Source organism: Oncorhynchus mykiss, chromosome Y, assembly GCF_013265735.2.
Source record: "Oncorhynchus mykiss isolate Arlee chromosome Y, USDA_OmykA_1.1, whole genome shotgun sequence".
In the NCBI taxonomy this organism is placed as follows: Eukaryota; Metazoa; Chordata; class Actinopteri; order Salmoniformes; family Salmonidae; genus Oncorhynchus; species Oncorhynchus mykiss.
The window spans coordinates 20279839-20302902 of record NC_048593.1 but is presented as its reverse complement, the minus strand read 5'-3'; the positions used below and the strand labels follow the sequence as shown (position 1 = coordinate 20302902).

General features: G+C 45.1%; 1 protein-coding gene across 7 annotated transcripts in view; it reads right to left on the bottom strand.

Moving 5' to 3' along the window:
• Positions 1 to 23064, bottom strand: part of LOC110509342 (mediator of RNA polymerase II transcription subunit 13-like) — a 106325-nt gene that overhangs the window by 20134 nt on the left and 63127 nt on the right. For all 7 annotated transcript variants that reach the window (XM_036967288.1, XM_036967293.1, XM_036967290.1 and 4 more), the window contains 4 exons: positions 21514 to 21598; positions 20787 to 20870; positions 2159 to 2304; positions 1715 to 1939 (listed from right to left, as the gene is read on the bottom strand). In XM_036967288.1, coding sequence (XP_036823183.1) covers positions 1715 to 1939; positions 2159 to 2304; positions 20787 to 20870; positions 21514 to 21598 — 540 coding nt within the window. The remainder of the gene's footprint in view (positions 1 to 1714; positions 1940 to 2158; positions 2305 to 20786; positions 20871 to 21513; positions 21599 to 23064) is intronic.

The following is a 23064-nucleotide window of genomic DNA, read 5'->3' as shown; positions in this document are numbered from 1 at the left end:
CTCTCCACTAGTCTTTCCTCCCCTCCTCTCCCCTAGTCTTTCCTCCCCTCCTATTCCCTGGTCTTTCCTCCTCTCCTCTTTTCCTAGTCTTTCCTCCTCTCCTATCCCCTAGTCTTTCCTCCCCTCCTATCCCCTAGTCTTTCCTCCCCTCCTATCCCCTAGTCTTTCCCCCCCTCCTATTCCCTAGTCTTTCCTCCCCTCCTATCCCCTAGTCTTTCCCCCCCTCCCCTCCCCTCCTCTCCTCTTTCATCCCCTCCTCTCCCCTAGTCTTTCCTCCCCTCCTATCCCCTAGTCTTTCCTCACCTCCTCTAGTCTTTCCTCGCCTCCTCTCCTCTAGTCTTTCCTCTCCTCCTCTCCCCTAGTCTTTCCTCCCCTCCTCTCCCCTAGTCTTTCCTCCCCTCCTCTCCTCTAGTCTTTCCTCCCCTCCTATAGTCTTTCCTCCTCTCCTCTCCCCAAGTCTTTCCTCCCCTCCTCTCCTCTAGTCTTTCCTCCCCTCCTATAGTCTTTCCTCCCCTCCTATCCCCTAGTCTTTCCTCCTATCCTCTCCCCTAGTCTTTCCCCCTCATATCCCCTAGTCTTTTCTCCCCTCCTCTCCTCTAGTCTTTCCTCCCCTCCTCTCCTCTAGTCTTTCCTCCCCTCCTATCTCCTAGTCTTTCCTCCTCTCCTATCCCCTAGTCTTTCCTCCTCTCCTCTCCCCTAGTCTTTCCTCCCCTCCTATCCCCTAGTCTTTTCTCCCCTCCTATCCCCTAGTCTTTCCTCCCCTCCTATCCCCTAGTCTTTCCTCCACTCCTATCCCCTAGTCTCCCCCCTTTCCCCTAGTCTATCCCCCCTCCTATCCCCTAGTCTCCCCCCTCCTCTCCTCTAGTCTTTCCTCCCCTCTAGTCTTTCCTCCCCTCCTCTCCCCTAGTCTTTCCTCCCCTCCTATCCCCTAGTCTTTCCTCACCTCCTCTAGTCTTTCCTCGCATCCTCTCCCCTAGTCTTTCCTCCCCTCCTCTCCCCTAGTCTTTCCTCCCCTCCTCTCCCCTAGTCTTTCCTCACCTCCTCTCCTCTAGTCTTTCCTCCCCTCCTATAGTCTTTCCTCCTCTCCTCTCCCCTAGTCTTTCCTCCCCTCCTCTCCTCTAGTCTTTCCTCCCCTCCTATAGTCTTTCCTCCCCTCCTATCCCCTAGTCTTTCCTCCTATCCTCTCCGCTAGTCTTTCCTCCCCTCCTCTCCTCTAGTCTTTCCTCCCCTCCTCTCCCCTAGTCTTTCCCCCTCATATCCCCTAGTCTTTCATCCCCTCCTCTCCACTAGTATTTCCTCCCCTCCTATCCCCTAGTCTTTCCCCCTCCTATCCCCTAGTCTTTCCTCCCCTCCTCTCCCCTAGTCTTTCCTCCCCTTTCCTCCTCTTTACTCCTTACCTCAATGCACCCTGAGAGACAACACTCGTCCCTTAAGAACTCTGGATCCACCACTTATTAACCACACATACTATTTATCCTCATACAGACAATGGCTAATTTAAGCTGAGACTAAAATCGCTGTTGTTTCCTCTTGTTCCCTCTTTTGGTCTGATAACGATAGTACATTTCAGTAACACAATAAAAATACTCTTGACCAATAGCCTATTCTCACCTATAGCATATTATTCATATACAGTGTCTATATAAACACCAAAGTGTGTCCATTCAGTTACAAGCAAAGGTGGCAACAGTTTTTTGAGTGTCACCGTACTTACCTACGATGACCTCAACGGCCACATGGCTGTGTGGGTCATATGGTCGGTCAGTGCCCTCCCTCTCAGCGCCCATGCCCCCCGTGCCTGCGCCCCCTTCTCTGTGGCGCTGAAGCACCATGGGGTAGAAGTAGCTCCACTCCTCCATCAGTTTTCTTACAGCTGGGTCACTCATCTTATAGGCTTGGCCAGTCAGGGAGCCCGCCAGACCATACGGACTCAGGATCACTGCACAGGTAACAGGTGGAAGGATGGCCAGACAGACAGAGAGTCAGATAGATGGACTACAGAGGTACAGTATATCGGAAAGGACCATTGTCATGTTGGATTTCAGAGATTTGACTACACATAGTTATAACAGTGATGCTCAGGCTAAAACAGAGGCAGATAAAGACATCCAGTGGTTGGTGGGCTCCTATGTCTCTCTGTCCTCCCTGAGTATCTCACCTTGTACAGGGGCTGAGGAGATCTGGGCCAGGCGGGTGTGGTCGTCAGTGATGTGGTAGGCAGGCTGGTGCTGGGCGACTTCTACGCTGGTGCACACGTTACTCTCCCCATGCAGGAAGAAGGTGAAGGAGCACGACAGGTGCTCACTGTAGGGACAGAGAACACACAAAGACAACATCAGTCATAGTCCTACAGCAGAGTACCCTGTTCGGAGCTGTCAAGTACAATTAAGTAACATGGCAAAGTTGTTGGCCAGAGATCTTGGCCAGAGATTTCTGGAAATACTTTCCAATATGTTGCTGTTATAGCATGTAGTTACTTGATAACTAGGGTAACTGAAATACACGGAAACTACAAATTAGTCAAATGTGACTTACAGATTTCTACATACAGTAGGTAAGGGAAAAAAAACGTATAATTTGTCTTTTAAAAACCTTGGCTTTTCATAAAAGCATATAGGCTTATTGTTCATCTTCCAACCTATAGGTCCTTGTTGTGAGGATAAATCCTCATTTCCCTATGATTGATTGTAGTAATGTTTATGTATGGCCTCTACTCTTTGCAACACTTCCTGGATTTATCACGGTGGTCTTTCCTTTATCACACATGTGTAATAGCTAACACATTACTGCAATCTACTGTTTATCTGAGGATGGGCTGGACATCCTTAACCACGAGATTGCTCCATTAATGTACTTTTTTTATTTTTTTTATCTATAAACCCCATCGCCTGGCTAGCCATATTTATACATCAGCAGTAAATAAACCCAGCATGTAACCTCCATGTGATTACCCTGCTGCCTAGTGCCTATGCAATATCTCTGTAACCCGAGGAAACTGGCCTATGTTAGAGCCATGATGGATCACCAATTCAACACACAGTCCAATACCAAAGCCACACATCTGGAATATAATGTTTTTGAATAGAATTAAGGACAATATCTCAGGGAGCCAGAAGGTACTGTATCTTGTTACAGTAATGTTATTCACTGTTGATGTGACCTGAAGATGGCGCTGAGCGATTGGGGAGAGAGGCCAGTTTCTCTCCTACATAAACATTCCTCACGCTCACCAAGAAAAACATAGCGTCATAACAGCAGGCGGTTCCAGCACTGCTATCCAGACTCACACACACTGAAGCACACACACACCACACATACACACTTCCTGATTTTCCCGTTACTGCATCAGGCCAATAAACTCCCACTGGCCTCTGTTCTATAGAACTACACCTCCAATCTCAATCCTTTCAGTCTCTACAGTCCTCCTCCACCCGCTCACTGAACGCCATATGAAGAGCTATTTATAGCTGTGAGGGGCGCCTTTGGGGGACAGTCTGTAGTCAAGAGTTCAGTCAGCCCACCAACACACACACACACACACACACACACAGTCGGTTTGGGCCTAGCCTTGGCACTACTGTATGAAAAGCATGCTTTGTTGTCTGATGCTGCCTCCCTATGGTGACCGTGCATCACTGACCAGTGTGAACTCATCCATAAGAGTGGGCAACAGCTCACAGGCGTTTGGGATGTAGTCATGTACAGAAGAATGCAGTGTGAGCACAATACCTCCCCTACTGTAGGGAACAGTATAATGCAGTATGGGCACAATACCTTCCCTACTGTAGGGAACAGTATAATGTAGTATGGGAACAATACCTCCCCTACTGTAGGGAACAGTAAAATATAGTATGGGAACAATACCTCCCCTACTGTAGGGAACAGTATAATGTAGTATGGGAACAATACCTCCCCTACTGTAGGGAACAGTATAATGTAGTATGGGAACAATACCTCCCCTACTGTAGGGAACAGTATAATGTAGTATGGGAACAATACTTATCCTACTGTAGGGAACAGTATAATGCAGTATGGGAACAATACTTCCCCTACTGTAGGGAACAGTATAATGTAGTATGGGAACAATACTTCCCCTACTGTAGGATACTTCCCCTACTGTAGGGAACAGTATAATGTAGTATGGGCACAATACTTCCCCTACTGTAGGGAACAGTATAATGCAGTATGGGAACAATACTTATCCTACTGTAGGGAACAGTATAATGTAGTATGGGCACAATACTTCCCCTACTGTAGGGAACAGTATAATGCAGTATGGGAACAATACTTATCCTACTGTAGGGAACAGTATAATGTAGTATGGGCACAATACTTCCCCTACTGTAGGATACTTCCCCTTCTATTTTCTTAGTGGCCAAATGAAAAATACTTAAGACAAACTATACTATTTTTTTTATTGTTCCCCTTAGTTTTACATACTGAAAATAATCACTTTATCAACCAATCATAAATACAATCTACATCTTAGTCATTTAGCACACACTGAGTGCAGACATTTTGGGGCTTTTTCGTACTGGTTCCCGTGGGAATCAAACCCTTGCATTGCAAGTGCCATGCTTTACCAACTGAGACACACGGGACTCTAAACTATAAACGCTATAACTTTGACAATTGTCCTCTCATACACTTTCTATCACCTCTGGAGTGTCTCCAATTCCACTGCCTCTACACACCGTTAATACGTCTGTGTCAGCAGCTCCCACAACTTCCTCTTTACGTTGGTCATTTTATTTACTCAACAGTCAACCCCCCGGTTTATACACAAAAGGACATTAGTCCTTTCCATGACCCTTTCTCCTGACCACAGCCAGAGCAGGAGATCAAGGGAAATCTCCATGAAAAATGTTCAGAACATAATATCACCGCCCAGCTAACTAGCTGGCTTCTCCCCTCCCTCCTCGTCTATATTGAGGAAGTGAAACATCCAGCAATCAGAACACTAGCTGAGTCTTTTCATATTTCAACAGCGTGGCAGCGGGACGTGAGCTGAAAGTCTACAACCCAGACAGACTGGCTAACAGCGCTTGGTAAATCTACTGCTGCACATACAGCTGTTACACTGTACCAAATACTTCCACAACATGGGGCATGATAACAATAATGACAATACATGTAATCACAACAATCATAAGATAATGCTTTGCTCCATTTCAAGCAACAATCCGGACCGACAAGATCAAAATGGCCCTTGACTGACCACAAGAGCAGCTACACAACTAGAGGATCTTATAACCGTGAGATTGATGCAGCCTGTCCTTTCCAAAGGAATTTTCCTGCAGAGTAAGCATGTGTGTGTCAGTGTGTGTGGACACTGGGTTCCCTGCCTGTTTCCTAGGGGGTGCTTGTGCAGTACCGTGTGCCATATGATGCTCTAGTGGCAGGCAGGCAGGAAGGCAGGCTTGGCGGAGATGTGCTTTGTACTGTATAAGCCGGGTATTAATAAATGATGGTGAAGCCTAGCCCCGGGGCTGACAGGACTGGAGGTAGAGAGAGGGGAGAGGGAGTGAAAGCAGCAAGGAGAGAAAGAGAGCACTAGAGAGAGGAGAGAACAGGTGAGCGATTGAGAAAAAGAGGAGAGAGCGAGAGAAGGAGAGAAAGAGAGGGGGAGGTGAATAATTCAACGCCACACACTCTCAGATTCCGCCGCACTTAAAGCTGAGATCACAGCCAGGTTTAATGGCTTGGTAGTGAGCACAATTAATGCTTTTATGCTCAAAGCAATCAGACACTGCAGAGCAGGATAGGACCCAAACACAGCCACTTCATCTGGGTTGTTCCACGAAATGAGTGCCTTTTGAGTACCTTTGATATTTTAAGTAGAAATTGTGCACCAATATTGATTTTTAAAAGCCTCTTAAATTAAATGAAGTGCCTTTTAATATAGAACACATGTAGAATGAAATCAACCTAATGTTCTATAGGAATAAAGCTAAACTGCCAAAATACTGCACCATCTGTGACTTCTAAGAAGATTTTAACCCACTTGACCCCAATATTTCTCCTCCTTTTCACCATCATTGTAAAGCCCTTGCTATTTTGTTGCTTTGAGAAAGTCATCTGTGAAGATGATCTATTTCATGTGATTCACATACGTCCGTCGCTCTTTTTAAGGTCAACCCTGTTACGTGAACTGAACTCTCGTTTTAATATGGGGAACCTATTTCTTTTTTTTTTTTAAATGTAAAAAGGAACATTGAACATCTAATAGTAATGTCTAGTGTAAAAGCAGGTGAGCTGGCTCTACTCTTTTTGTCCATTTCTAGTGTTTTGTGGTGGAAAAATGAGTGGGCTGAGCAGAACACTGTTACCCATGGATTACATTCAATTACCACACCCTGTTGCACAAAACAAGCTTCCATTCCCCCTTGTTGCAAGGGGATTCATTGCTATTTGTATTTGACTCCTTTTGTGTAACTTAAATATTTACAGTGAAATGTTTGCTTACGAGCCTTTCCTAACAACGCAGAGTTAAAGTCTAAACCCGTTGTATTCGGCGCAGATGGCAAATTTCATTTGATTTTATTTGATTTAGGATGAACTCGTCATCCCTGTTACTTTATTTGGCACTTACTAGGCACGTATTATTCTTTTTTTACCTTTTGAGATGGGAAAACGTGTTTTTATGAAGTTGAACATGTGCTCTTTATGATAGAATGTTAAAATTAGGTTACACTTCTCAAAAGGCACCGAATTGGTGGAATGACCCATATACTGTACTGTGTGTGTGTGTGCATATGTGTGTATGTGCATGTGTGTGCGCCAACATATATTTGTCTTAGCTGAAAGCCCTACATATCAACGGTTGTTTGAACTCATGTACGTTAGATTCAGTGCACACACAGAGCATGACTTTGTTCCGTACAAGAGCCACTGATGATGTCTACGAGGTGACAACGTGTTCCTGTGACATTGGCACCACACTGAGCAGCCTGCCACACAACACGGACCAGCACCACTGGGGGGTCTGAACAATGGCAAGTAAATGCATCAGAGAGCACTGTGTTCATCTCAATAGCAATCCATTCTCTTGCTGATGTTTAATGTAAAGTACTGGCTCTGAGAGAGAGAGAGAGAGAGAGAGAGAGAGAGAGAGAGAGAGAGAGAGAGAGAGAGAGAGAGTAGGAGAGAGAGAGAGAGAATCATATAGGGGAGAGTAATGAGATTGTGTTCTGGCTAGATTTCATTATCCACACTAGTGTGCATATTAAGCACACCTTGGGCATTTATACTGACTAGCGAAATGTGAATCTCCAGCCGATGAGCCCCACTAATCGGTTCCACCACTTCACTGACCTGACTTTGCCTCTCTGCGCCACCACGGAATCTCAATTGTGAATTATGTTAATCTGTCTGGGTGATGATGACTGTTACTAGACGACCGGGCCGCTCCAATCTGCTCTGACCTCTTTACAGATTAACAGAACGACGCTGGTGCTCGTAACCTGACAATGACCAATAGGAAGGCCCTCTGTCTCCTCTCCCATCCCTTCCCAACGCCTCTCATTTTAACCAGGAAATCAGGAGAATGCAGCCACCCAGCCTTCTGCATTATTCATTAGCTGTCTGGTGGGTGGCCTTAGCCTGTGTTGCTACTAGCTAGCACAATGTTAGCGCTTAAACACACAGAGAGCCATTTATATGGCTGCTGCTGTCCAATGAGGTGACTCCTGGTTCAAGGACACATTAGTTGTACATGTCATGTACATACACAGTACACACACCGGTGTCCTTTTGAATTATTAAAAAAAAGCACCACACATTTAGCCTGGTTGCCATCTCTGTTCAGCTAGCTATTACATTACAGCTCTGTTCAGCTAGCTATTACATTACAGCTCTGTTCAGCTAGCTATTACATTACATCTCTGTTCAGCTAGCTATTACATTACATCTCTGTTCAGCTAGCTATTACATTACATCTCTGTTCAGCTAGCTATTACATTACAGCTCTGTTCAGCTAGCTATTACATTACATCTCTGTTCAGCTAGCTATTACATTACATCTCTGTTCAGCTAGCTATTACATTACATCTCTGTTCAGCTAGCTATTACATTACAGCTCTGTTCAGCTAGCTATTACATTACAGCTCTGTTCAGCTAGCTATTACATTACATCTCTGTTCAGCTAGCTATTACATTACATCTCTGTTCAGCTAGCTATTACATTACAGCTCTGTTCAGCTAGCTATTACATTACATCTCTGTTCAGCTAGCTATTACATTACATCTCTGTTCAGCTAGCTATTACATTACATCTCTGTTCAGCTAGCTATTACAGTACAGCTCTGTTCAGCTAGCTATTACATTACAGCTCTGTTCAGCTAGCTATTACATTACATCTCTGTTCAGCAAGCTTTTACATTACAGCTCTGTTCAGCAAGCTATTACATTACAGCTCTGCTCAGCAAGCTATTACATTACACCTCTGTTCAGCAAGCTATTACATTACATCTCTGTTCAGCTAGCTATTACATTACAGCTATGTTCAGCAAGCTATTACATTACATCTCTGTTCAGCAAGCTATTACATTACAGCTCTGTTCAGCAAGCTATTACATTACATCTCTGTTCAGCTAGCTATTACATAACATCTCTGTTCAGCTAGCTATTACATTACATCTCTGTTCAGCTAGCTATTACATTACAGCTCTGTTCAGCTAGCTATTACATTACAGCTCTGTTCAGCAAGCTATTACATTACATCTCTGTTCAGCTAGCTATTACATTACAGCTATGTTCAGCTAGCTATTACATTACATCTCTGTTCAGCTTGCTATTACATCCCACTCCTTGCCACTCTGACAAATGACAGACCATCACACATTGATCAATGGAAATAACGCTCATTACTATTTTATTTGAGTGTTTTTAGTGGTCAGGGCTTTAGATAGACAGCGTGCGACCTGGAATAACAGATATTATCATATGCTGCATTTAATATATTACAGGAACCTGGGGCTTAAGGAACGTCTCTGTGGATGGTAAATAGCCTACAGTCAAGCTAGACAGAATTTGGAGAGCTATGAAACAAGGATGCGGTGGCTGCTGTGCTGGTGTGATATATAATCTGTATTTCTATTGATCCTCTCTCTCTGCTCAGTGACTGAGGTGTTTACTGACGCTATAAGAATCCCCGAGGATAAAGGAAATGTTTCCCTCTGCTTTTTGTCACTCAATTAACGGGCCTATTAAATGATTGATAGTGTGGTGGTGAAGGAGATGGGGAGGTGGGCAGCTAGGGGCCATATCATGGGACAACGAAGGCGCGATACGGGAAAAGAATACTGACAATTATTGTCCACATTTTGCATGTAAGAATTTCCACCAGAATTTCTGCTTGAAATGAAACAATTCTGACCCCAACCCTGACGGTGTCAAAAACAAGTCTAGCATTATCACAGGTCACATCGTCTGGTATTGTTCCATTCCCAAGTAGAGTTGTTGTTCAGCTGAACAGTAGTATGTCTGTGAGTCATCATGATGCATTAAGTCACTAAGTGGTAAATTGACGAGGCATTACTCTGACATGATCCTCTTTGAGAAATAAATCAGTGTGTGTTTTCTATGCTGCACTCATCCCATCCTTTACAATGCTTATGTAAACCACAAGGAATTAACCTGATCACATACAAATGAAGAGAAATAAAGAGAAAATTCTGATGCCATTAATAGAATTCCTAAGCAGCGGTATGCAACATGCTGGTTGGTGAATCACTGGCAGAAAAATGCATAGTGTGTCCTCTTCTTCTTTCTCTCCATGCTCTTCAGTCATCTTCCACTTGAAAGGGGGCAGAGCTGAGCAGTATCCCACGAAGAGAGCGCGGCGCTTAAAAAGGAGGGAAACTTCTTGTCACGCGACTGATCGACACAACTCTACCCTACACGTAGAAAAAAAGGTTCGAAATGGGTTCTACTGCTGGTCCCATAGGATAACCATTTTTGGTTCTAGGTACAACCCTTTTTGGTTCCAGGTACAACCCTTTTTGGTTCCAGGTAGAACCATTTTGGGTCCCATGTAGAGCACTCTGTGGAAATGGTTCTACATAGAACTCAGAAGTCTTCTACTTGGAATCAAAAAGGATTCTTCAAAGGGTTGTCATATGGCAGTGGTCACCAACCAGTTGATTGCGATCGACTGTTCGATCTCCGAGGCATTCGTAGTCGTTCACCAAACATTTCTGTAAAAAACAACAACGATAAAGCCTAGCATTCCTATTTGTTTCAGCAGCCCTAGCACCACAAAGCAGCCCTAGCATTCCTACTTGATTCAGCAGCCCTAGCACCACAAAGCAGCCCTAGCATTCCTACTTGATTCAGCAGCCCCAGCACCACAAAGCAGCCCTAGCATTCCTACTTGATTCAGCAGTCCTAGCACCACAAAGCAGCCCTAGCATTCCTACTTGATTCAGCAGCCCTAGCACCACAAAGCAGCCCTAGCATTCCTACTTGATTCAGCAGCCCCAGCATCACAAAGCAGCCCTAGCATTCCTACTTGATTCAGCAGCCACAGCATCACAAAGCAGCCCTAGCATTCCTACTTGATTCAATAGCCCTAGCACCACAAAGCAGGCCTAGCATTTCTACTTGATTCAGCAGCCCTAGCACCACAAAGCAGCCCTGGCATTCCTACTTGATTCAGTAGCCCTAACACCACAAAGTCAGTGTAACCGTTTCAAACCATTTCATGTGTCTGAAGGTAGAAATCTGGATACTCGGCAGGCCCAGAGAACAAATATATCTCAAACCACCATGCCTGTGCAAATTTCCTCGCGCCATAGGCTGTAAAAAGAAGCCTCGAGCGCACAGCAAAGTTGACACTGTGAGATTTCAAAACTTTTTAAACCCTGACTAAAGAGACTAAATGAATACAGCAAAGAGCTGCTGTTTTTAGAAGTAAATTCATGTTTAAGTTGTTATTCAGGACTGTCAACACTACTATAAGCCATAAAATGCATTTTCTCCCTACTTCCACTCACACTACAACCAGCACTGCAGTTACAATGAACGAGTAGCCTATTGCAAAGTGTTCCAATAAGCTTGAGTTGTTATTATTAGCAGCTGTGTCTTTTTTAATATTGAGGAATATTTTACTTTCTCTGGTCCTAGGAGTAACAACATGAATTGGTGCAAGAGGCAGAAATAATGCACTGCGAATTGAGTTTCGCCATAAACTTGAAGACTGTGTCCCCTTTTCTCAGCAGAGGGAGGAAGTGAGAGGCAGTTTCATCGCTGCTCCCTCCCTCCCTCCCTCCGGCTGACCATCAGATCCAGGCCAACAGTCCAGTAAAATGTTATTATGCTCATTCATTCAGCTGTGCCTCACAAGTAATACAACAAATTATTTATTACCAGTGTGATCATTTACCTAAAATTATTTTGAAATATAATTTCTAAATATTCTGAAAATATCAACGTTGACAGGGCAATTCAAGCAGAGCCAATATGCAGTGATAATCTATGTTAATGTTGCATAAGCTTGTGTTTTTTAAGTCATGATTTCAAAAAACTCTTGAGCGGTAGAGCTTGGCTTGCTTTTGGGCACAGAAAGTGATCTGAACTCGGAAAAGGTTGGTGACCCCTGTCCTATGGGGACCGCTAAAGAAGCCTTTTAGTCTCTAGATTTTTGTTCTAAGAGTGTACAAGTGTATCACCACGAAAACTGTTGGATGCACATGCCTGCACTGCTCCAGGAGCCCTACACACACACCTGCACACACACTCAAGATCACACACACACTCAAGATCACACACACAAACACACACCAGGCTTATCTCAGAGCAAGCCCTCCTCATCCCTTAGCAGTGTGCCACAATCACTGAGGCAGTCAAGCCAGCAGAATGAACTGCCAGTGATCTGTTCCATCCTCTCAGTCACACGCAATGGGAAACAATTAACATGCCACTCTGAGATGCATCTCTATGGATGTAAAGCGGAGGGGGAGGAAGGATGCGGGAGAGAGAGGGGAGGGAGGGAGAAAGGGACGAGAGACAGATGGGCGAGAGACAAGGGACGGGAGAGAGAGAGCTGGGAGACAGATTTGGGAAGGAGAAGGACGGAGGGGAGAGGGAGAGGAGAAAGAGGGAAAGAGAAGGGGAGGGAGAGAGTTCTTATTTTTTTTACTTTCCTGAGGTAGCGGCGTGACCTTGTGATGTAGCCTGACAGCAAATGTCCGTTGCCAGGGAGATGGCTAATGTCTCAATGTCATTGGCTCCCTCCTGGCCGAGGGGAGCGAGGGAAGTCATCCAGACAGCCTTACACCAGGAGCATCACGCACGCACACACACACTGTAAAGACACATGCACACACACACACACTGTAAAGACACATGCACGCGCACACACAATGTAAAGACACATGCACACACACTGTAAAGACACATGCACACACACACACACATTGTACAGACACATGCACACACACACACACACACACAGTAAAGACACATGCACACACACACACACTGTAAAGACACATGCACACACACACACACACACACTGTACAGACACATGCACACACACACACTGTACAGAAACACGCACACACTGTAAAGACACACGCACACACTGTAAAGACACACGCATGCACACACACCAATATTCATACACACATTTGCAGTGTTGGTATTATGCAAAGACAAATTAATTCTCACACACTACAAAACCCACATTGTACAGTACCTAAAAAGGGGAATTCTTTGTCTGGCAAACAGAAACAGACAGTGAGTTGAGAGGACCAGAGAATAACTTTGCCCCTCACCACTGAATTGTGAACATACTGTACAGTGTCAGTATGCATATCACCATATGCACAGAAAGAAATGCATATGAATGAAGGTAGTGCAGCCGAACAAACGTCTATGTTTAGCATGCATAGAGTACAGGAGAGGAGGAGAAGCCCTGCTGCTTGAGTCTTCAATACACTCCAATCATTCAGCTGTCTCTGGTAATGCTTCGTTCTTATCTATGTTTTAACTCTCCACAGATATCTCTCTCTCCCTTTCACTCACTCCCTTCTTCTCTCTCACTCCCACTCTCTGTTTCTCTTTCTCTCCCTCTCTTTCTTCCTCTCTCTCTCACTTCCTCGCTCTCTCGTTCTCCCTCAGCATCTGATGCAATCCGTAACCAACACACAATCTCTTCCTGACTCTCAGACACAAAGAGAGAGAAGAGAGGGAGTGTGTGCCGTGCAAGGGGAGGGGGGCATATCTCCATAGATGTGCCAATCCTTCCCATGCCCTACAGGCACACAGGAATAAACACCAGAGACACTGCCAAAGCCCAGAACACGGGCAGACAGGCGGATACTGCCCATTAGCGCCACCTATGAGACAGAGAGGGGATAGCTTCTCAGTGGACGTGTATACAGGACAAGGCAGAGTAGGTACAAAGGAGATAGCAGCAGTAGCACACGCTCAACTGAGCAATGCTCCAATGTGCATGATGTCACTGATAGATGGGCCCTGTGAATTGTTTTGTGGGTTGGTCATGTCCAGTGCATCTGTGTGTGTGTGTGTGTGTGTGTGTGTGTGTGTGTGTGTGTGTGTGTGTGTGTGTGTGTGTGTGTGTGAGTGAGTGAGTGAGTGGATGGGAAAGTAGTGTGTGTATGTGTGTGAGTAGGGGGAGAGTAGTGTGTATGTGTGTGAGTAGGGGGGAGAGTAGTGTGTTTATGTGTGTGAGTAGGGGGGAGAGTAGGGTGTATGTGTGTGAGTAGGGGGGAGAGTAGGGTGTATGTGTGTGAGTAGGGGGAGAGTAGTGTGTGTATGTGTGTGAGTAGGGGGGAGAGTAGTGTGTGTATGTGTGTGAGTAGTGTGTGAGTAGGGGGGAGAGTAGTGTGTGTATGTGTGTGAGTAGGGGGAGAGTAGTGTGTGTATGTGTGTGAGTAGTGTGTGAGTAGGGGGGAGAGTAGTGTGTGTATGTGTGTGAGTAGGGGGGGAGTAGTGTGTGTATGTGTGTGAGTAGGGGGGAGAGTAGTGTGTGTATGTGTGTGAGTAGGGGGGGAGCAGTGTGTGTATGTGTGTGAGTAGGGGGGGAGTAGTGTGTGTATGTGTGTGAGTAGGGGGGGAGCAGTGTGTGTATGTGTGTGAGTAGGGGGGGAGTAGTGTGTGTATGTGTGTGAGTAGGGGGGAGAGTAGTGTGTGTATGTGTGTGAGTAGTGTGTGAGTAGGGGGGAGAGTAGTGTGTGTATGTGTGTGAGTAGTGTGTGAGTAGGGGGGAGAGTAGTGTGTGTATGTGTGTGAGTAGGGGGGAGAGTAGTGTGTGTATGTGTGTGAGTAGGGGGGAGAGTAGTGTGTGTATGTGTGTGAGTAGTGTGTGAGTAGGGGGGAGAGTAGTGTGTGTATGTGTGTGAGTAGGGGGGAGAGTAGTGTGTGTATGTGTGTGAGTAGTGTGTGAGTAGGGGGGAGAGTAGTGTGTGTATGTGTGTGAGTAGGGGGGAGAGTAGTGTGTGAGTAGGGGGGAGAGTAGTGTGTGTATGTGTGTGAGTAGGGGGGGAGCAGTGTGTGTATGTGTGTGAGTAGGGGGGGAGTAGTGTGTGTATGTGTGTGAGTAGGGGGGGAGCAGTGTGTGTATGTGTGTGAGTAGGGGGGGAGCAGTGTGTGTATGTGTGTGAGTAGGGGGGGAGTAGTGTGTGTGCATGTTTTTTTATTGGAATTTTAATTTCTGTTCAGACATGCCATTGTTCAATTGAGTGTGATCACCATTAAGAGTGAATGTGTGAGTACATCTAGATGTGTGCGTTTGTGTTTGTGTCTGTCTGTCTTTCAGACTGGATGTTGAGGAATGGTGCAGTGTCCCCCCTCCCTCTTTTTTGTCTCTCTCTCCGTCTCACTCCCCCCCCCCTCTCTTTCTTTCAGTCTGTTCAATAATTCACAGGAAGGCAGTGGGGCAGGCTTGGCAGGGGGTGCGCCAGCTGACAGTGTATTCAGACAAAGCTGTCAAACTGGAGAAGAATCACGTGGGTGCAACAGTGGCTAATCCCCCCCCTATCCTCCCTTATCTGTCCCTTCTTCACTAGCCATTCCTATGGCAGATTTCTGCCCCCCTTAGGACCCTCCCTCATACATGCACATGCAGACGTACGCAAACACACACAGAGAGAGAGAGAGAGAGAGAGAGAGACGCACACACAAACACCCTGGCCTCTCAGAGCCTAGCATGGGGGCTAACCAAATTTGGTCTCTCTGGGAAAGGCCTGCACTCTCGAAGCCCCAACCCAGCCCCACCCTCACAACCCCCTCCCCTTCTCAGGGGAAAGACTGCTCCTTATTGTTCTAAGGAGTGTCAAGCGGTGTCACATTTGTCCAACCCCCACAGCTCCAGCCCCCTTTTCAAAGCTTCAAAGAGCTGTATCCACCCTCCACTCTAGACACACATCCTCATCATCACACAGCAGCAGCAACACACAGATCCCATCACTGTAACTCAACACATCTACCATTCCCCTTGTTCAGGACAGTTTCCGTTCCTCCTCCTTCTTCTCACTTCTTCACTCACTCACTTGCTCTCGCTCCCGCACTCCTTCAGAGTGACAGAGTTCCTCCTCTCTGTCGTCCAGCTCTTCCCCGGAGCGGAGGCATGCAAGTGTTTTTCTTTTCTCTTTTCTGCTCTCCTCTCTCTGTTGCTCTCTCTTTCTCTCGCTCTCTTCTCTCTCATCATTTTCTCGTTGCACAGTCAAAGCAAAGACAATGCCGTCTTAATAGGCAAATTAATTAGCAAGCAGCAATTTCACTCATTAAAAACGGAAACTAACTGCGGCACAATGAAGACAATGTTGGCACTAAACGCAGCGCAGAGGAAGACATGATTTAGAGAAGACATCCAGGACAGTTTAGGACTCCCACACACTTGAATTGTGATTGATTGGTGGAGCTGCCATAGCTCAAATGACTATGAGGCAATGAAAGTGTGTTCTTTTGTGAGGCTCCTTTTCTCAATTGGTTAGTTAGAGGATGTGTCTAAAACCATTACAACAAACAGAGGCTAAATGCATAGCCGCGGGAAGTACGGGTGCTGCAGCATTTATGTTTTTTGACAAATTTGCAATTTATACATTTTTTTAAACAGAAAGACCTTATTTACATGAGTATTCAGACCCTTTGCTATCAGACTCGAAATGGAGTACTGTTTCCACTGAATATCCTTGAGATGCTTCTACAACTTAATTGAACTCCACGTGTGGTAAATTCAATTAATTGGACATGATTTGAAAAGGCACACACCTCTCTACATAAGGTCCCACAGTTGACAGTGCATGTCAGAGCAAAAACCAAGCCATGAGGTCGAAGGAATTGTCTGTAGATCTGGAGAAGGGTACCAAAACATTTCTGCAGCATTGAAGCTCCCCAAGAACACAGTCGCCTCCATCATTCTTAAATGGAAGACGTTTGGAACCACCAAATCTCTTCCTAGAGCTGGCCACCCGGACAAACTGAGCAATCGGGGAGAAGGGCCTTAGTCAGGGAGGTGACCAAGAACCAGATGGTCACTCTGACAGAGCTCTAGAGTTCCTCTGTGGAGATAGGAGAACCTTCAAGAAGGACAACCATCTCTGCAGCACTCCAGCAACCAGGCCTTTATGGTAGAGTGGTCAGACCGAAGCCACTCCTCAGTAAAAGGCACATGACAGCCCGCTTGGAGTTTGCCAAAAGGCACCTAAAGGACCCAGAACACGAGAAACAAGATTCTCAGGTCTGATGAAACCAAGATTGAACTCTTCGGCCTGAATGCCAAGCGTCACATCTGGAGGAAACTAGTTGTGGCAGCATCATGCTGTGGGGATATTTTTCAGCGGCAGGGACTGGGAGACTAGTCAGTATCGAGAAAGATGATCAGAGCAAAGTACAGAGATCCATGATGAAAACCTGCTCCAGAGCGCTCAGGACTTCAGACTGGGGTGAAGGTTCACCTTCAAACAGGACAACGACCCTAAGCACACAGCCAAGACAATGCAGGAGTGGCTTCGGGACAAGTCTCTGAATGTCCTTGAAATGGCCCAGCCAAAGCCCGGACTTGAACCCGATCGAACATCTCTGAAAAGACCTGAAAATAGCTGTGCAGCAACGCTTCCCATCAAACCTGACAGAGCTTGAGAGGATCTGCAAAGAAGAATGGGAGAAACTCCCCAAATACAGGTGTTCCAATCTTGTAGGGTCATACCCAAGAAGACTCGAGGATGTAATCGCTGCCAAAGGTGCTTCAACAAAGTACTGAGTAAAGGGTCTGAATACGTAAGTAAATGGAAACAGGATGCACCTGAGCTCAATTTATTTTTTTATTGTTTTATACATTTGCAAAAAAAATTTTTTTTTAACTGTTCTTGCATTGTCATTATGGGGTATTGTGTGTAGACTGATGAGAAAAATTTATAATTTCTTCAATTTTAGAATAAGGCTGTAACGGTACAACATGTGGGGGTCTGAATACACTGTGTATATTATATATACAGTGCCTTGCGAAAGTATTCGGCCCCCTTGAACTTTGCGACCTTTTGCCACATTTCAGGCTTCAAACATAAAGATATAAAACTGTATTTTTTTGTGAAGAATCAACAACAAGTGGGACACAATCATGAAGTGGAACGACATGTATTGGATATTTCAAACTTTTTTAACAAATCAAAAACTGAAAAATTGGGCGTGCAAAATTATGCAGCCCCTTTACTTTCAGTGCAGCAAACTCTCTCCAGAAGTTCAGTGAGGATCTCTGAATGATCCAATGTTGACCTAAATGACTAATGATGATAAATACAATCCACCTGTGTGTAATCAAGTCTCTGTATAAATGCACCTGCACTGTGATAGTCTCAGAGGTCCGTTAAAAGCGCAGAGAGCATCATGAAGAACAAGGAACACACCAGGCAGGTCCGAGATACTGTTGTGAAGAAGTTTAAAGCCGGATTTGGATACAAAAAGATTTCCCAAGCTTTAAACATCCCAAGGAGCACTGTGCAAGCGATAATATTGAAATGGAAGGAGTATCAGACCACTGCAAATCTACCAAGACCTGGCCGTCCCTCTAAACTTTCAGCTCATACAAGGAGAAGACTGATCAGAGATGCAGCCAAGAGGGCCATGATCACTCTGGATGAACTGCAGAGATCTACAGCTGAGGTGGGAGACTCTGTCCATAGGACAACAATCAGTCGTATATTGCACAAATCTGGCCTTTATGGAAGAGTGGCAAGAAGAAAGCCATTTCTTAAAGATATCCATAAAAAGTGTCGTTTAAAGTTTGCCACAAGCCACCTGGGAGACACACCAAACATGTGGAAGAAGGTGCTCTGGTCAGATGAAACCAAAATTGAACTTTTTGGCAACAATGCAAAACCTTATGTTTGGCGTAAAAGCAACACAGCTCATCACCCTGAACACACCATCCCCACTGTCAAACATGGTGGTGGCAGCATCATGGTTTGGGCCTGCTTTTCTTCAGCAGGGACAGGGAAGATGGTTAAAATTGATGAGAAGATGGATGGAGCCAAATACTGGACCATTCTGGAAGAAAACCTGATGGAGTCTGCAAAAGACCTGAGACTGGGACGGAGATTTGTCTTCCAACAAGACAATGATCCAAAACATAAAGCAAAATCTACAATGGAATGGTTCAAAAATAAACATATCCAGGTGTTAGAATGGCCAAGTCAAAGTCCAGACCTGAATCCAATCGAGAATCTGTGGAAAGAACTGAAAACTGCTGTTCACAAATGCTCTCCATCCAACCTCACTGAGCTCGAGCTGTTTTGCAAGGAGGAATGGGAAAAAATTTCAGTCTCTCGATGTGCAAAACTGATAGAGACATACCCCAAGCGACTTACAGCTGTAATCGCAGCAAAAGGTGGCGCTACAAAGTATTAACTTAAGGGGGCTGAATAATTTTGCACGCCCAATTTTTCAGTTTTTGATTTGTTAAAAAAGTTTGAAATATCCAATAAATGTCGTTCTATTTCATGATTGTGTCCCACTTGTTGTTTTTTCTTCACAAAAAAATACAATTTTATATCTTTATGTTTGAAGCCTGAAATGTGGCAAAAGGTCGCAAAGTTCAAGGGGGCCGAATACTTTCGCAAGGCACTGTATATGTAATGGGCACCCAGATGCTGCGTAGGCAACACAATAATATCAGATATTAGGTGGCCCGGGGTTTTTTTGCGGCCGCCTTCCGCGTCGGCTACTATATTGCAATATTAACATTCTCGATCTCTTGCAATATTCTGAGAGCCACCTTGTTGATGCCTTGCTTCAATATTCGCAGAATGTTTCCCAACTTTGGTGGGAAGCACACGAGACATCTGCATTGTCATAGTACACTGTATATGCCAGTCCTTCATATAGCCTATAGCAGGGGGTTGGCAACATTTTTCATATGATTGCCAATTTACAATTGATCCTACTATTTATAAAGAGCTGCATGCCAGTTATGATTTTCATCTAAGCATTGTAGGCTGCTCAACTGTGCCCCAAAAAATGTCTAACTTCCCACAAATAGAATAATTCTAGCTGGCTACCTGTAGCAAGGCGCTGATAATTCAGTGGTGCTGAATCACCGGTGTGGCCTTAATGCGTAGATTTTCCTTTAGAATTTCATGATTTTCTTAATTCCTTGGTTGAGTTTGTTTGTCTTTATGTGTCTTTGTCGATTATAGGCCTAAGTAAGTCCTTTGATGTATGCCTTTATTTCAATGCATGTCCAGGATTTATCTGGCATAGTTTGCATTCACAGTCAGCTGTTTTTATGCTCCCGTTACTATCACATTGATGTCGGTATTTGAAGTCGGCCTTGATAGCGTGTTTAATGCATCTATTTCATGTTGCACTGCATGCGTGTTCCACAAGTAAATGAGTCAATGTAGCCTACTTCTCGCGGCTATGGCTGAGTGGTCTCTCGCTCTCTCTCTGCATGCTGTGTCCTAGCCCTTGAAGGAGTCACACTCAATTCTTTCAACACCTTTGGAATTGTGCCACAGCTTGCATCTTTATCACTGGGAACCTCTCCACAGCTACTTATCGTAGGAGAGGATCTCACTCCTAAAAACATGGATATGGAGAGTTCTCAAACTGCAACTCAATGTATTTGCATAATTGTAACTAATTATCATGTGTCATGATCATCTGAATCCCTCTTGCGAGATGTCTTTGAGTTAAATGTTTCCTGTAACCAAGCAGATAGGAATATGTGTCTAATTTATGAACAGCTGCAATTAATTCCATCTTATATTAAAAAAAAAACATTTTAAACTGTCAATAATGCACCAAACTTCAAGCTAAGCAAAAAGCGGAGTTAAAACAACAATTCCCCTCTCCTGTGCTCCTCTGTTCTGTATGTCTCTGGCAGGCACACACACACACAGCCACAAATCCTTCCTCTGCTCAGCTCTCACACCTCACCAACGCTCGCTACCCCTCTCTCAATAGTCTGACACTCAGGCAGTCTGGCGGACCAGTTCTCGCACTCTCACACACAGGAGCCGAGCCGTCGTCTGTCTCACAGCACGAGCCTTTCCCACCTTTCCCACCTGCGAGCGCAGTGACATGATCCCATGGGCTCACAGCCAGGTGCCGCGAGGCAGTCAGAGGTGTCACCACATCCCAGGCAGGGTGGGAGCAGCCGGCGCATGGCAACCATTCACACCGCCTGTCTGTCACACCCCCCGGACCCAGCATGGGGGCAACGTTCCCCCAATGTCAATCTAGTTATCACTGTGTCAGAGCAACGTGGCGCTGATGCCGTGAGGAGGTTGTGTGCGGGATTGAGAAGGATGGTTAAACTCACCTGGTGCCCATATGCTTCTCCTCCAGCTCATATGGCTTGACAAACCACTTCCCAATCCGCACAAAGTCCTTGTCCATCAGACACCTGGGGGAGGGGAGACATTAAACATCTGTATCACAGTATATATATAATATACACACACATATACATGCACATAGACACATACTGTACATAGAGATTGGCACACACATACCCAATCAGGGAAGAACAGAGAATGAAATAGAATAGATTTGTTTTCATACCTAAACACTCACATCAATGGAGTTACACAGTACCATTAGATGAAGACTCTATTTAAGGCTTTATGACAATGCAATATAGAGCAGAGGTATAGAGTTGGAAGAGAGGAGGAGGTAGACTCAAGGTAATAAGAAGGTTCATTCAGCCTGCCCCCCCCCTATGATGATCATTGATGTTTAACTTCATTTAAACCAAATATGTGCTGGTTCTTTTTAGCAGATGGGGAAGCTTTACTGGAGTTATTGATTCAGTCCAGGTTTTAATTGGATTATTACTTTATTAGTCTTTTAACCGTTGGTGGTCTCTATTTTTGTCAGCATTATTTCCTTAGCAGTTGGTGGGAGTAGAAATGGTTATTAAGCAGAAATAGCCTATGCCTAGACTGGGAATATTCAGCTTACTTTACGTGATACTTTACATATATGACATGGGATGAGCTGACAAGTCATTTTCCAAGTGGCTCATGGGAAATGTAGTTGTACTGTACCTCTCCAGCAGGTTGTGAATGGCCTTGAACAGGAGGGTCCGGCATTCATATGACAGCCCACACTCCCATAGTCCCTCCTCAGCCACTGGAAGACAGGAAGAGAAGATGGATGGGTCAGCAACTGGTGGATACAGTGAAGTCAACACATTTCATACCATAGAAATGGATTGAATAGAATGGGCCTGGAACCTCTAACCCTGGCAATTTGACTGGAAAACAGATGATGGGTACACTCGTAATGGCTGCCTGGTATGGTGACGCAATAATGTCCATGGTAATATAGAATGTTCATTCAAATGACTCTAACTGATTTGCTCATGCAATGGAAGGTATTTTTTGTCATGTCAGTTGAGTTGATTCAACAAATCTCAGCACAGACTGATAGGTACACTTCCTAATTTACTTCCTGCTTTGCTCCTACGTAAAAAGAAAAATACAGGTTAAGAAAATGTAATGATCCATGCGGCAGGGTTTGAAAATAAACAAATTCATGGGACGAGCGCCATTGATAATTACTACTAGCGCTGTTACTAACTAGCAATGTTGGTTCCATGTTTGCAAAGAGTTATGGTATATTAGAATCCCCTCGTCTTAACATGTGTCATCCTGAACTACATTTCTTCCACAGAGAAAGATAGAGGACTCATCTTTATATCTGTGCCATTAATGGGTCTGTGACAGCATGGGCATTGCCATTGAGGCTACAACCCCTGGGAATCCCCACCCAGTTGACTATGTTAACTACTTTAAAGCATGGAAGCATGGTGGAAGCTCTCAATGGCAATGTCCATGCTAAAACGGTTTATGAGTCCTCTATCTATCTCTATGCTTTGCTCCTATGGGAACACTCGCAATGGCCACCAGTCCACCCATTACCATTATGACTTGAATGGGGATGCCCGTTCTATTCATTCTATTTCTGTTCATACACTCAAACACATTGCACAGACACACAGGAGACATTCTCTATTGACTGTAATGCATGCCAAAAGCAGAGGAGGCTTCTAGGAATACAGATGAATTTTACCCACAGACACAAGTATCTACATGTACTGTACACCCATCAACAGACTGACTCATCAGATGCCCTGAACCACAGTTACAGTATCTACCATACAAGTTAAACCACTGTGGAGCAATGTGGAAGAACCTAGAAGTACACTTGCGTGCGCTGCATCTGTGTTTGTGTATCTGTGTGTGTGTGTGTGATCACTGTGCCTCTGTAAAGCTGTCAGGTCCACTGCACCAGCGCCACTGTCAACCCGTGTGCAGCTGTCAGCTCCAGTTAACCAGCGCTGGGAGAGACAGTGTGCTGCAGAGTGTGTGTATGTGTCTGTGTGTGTTTGTTTGTATGTGTGTGTCTGTGGGCCAGAGGCCACGCAGGGAGGCAGGAGAGGAGAGACAAGGAGAGGAGAGGCGGGCAGCACCACGCGCAGATGCCAGCCCTGACAGCCCAGCAGCGCTCAGGAGAGTCGTCAGGGTGACAGCGCTTAGTTCCAGTTCTTGCCATGTCAGCAGCCAGCTTAAATGTGACTTGTGTGGAGTAGTGGA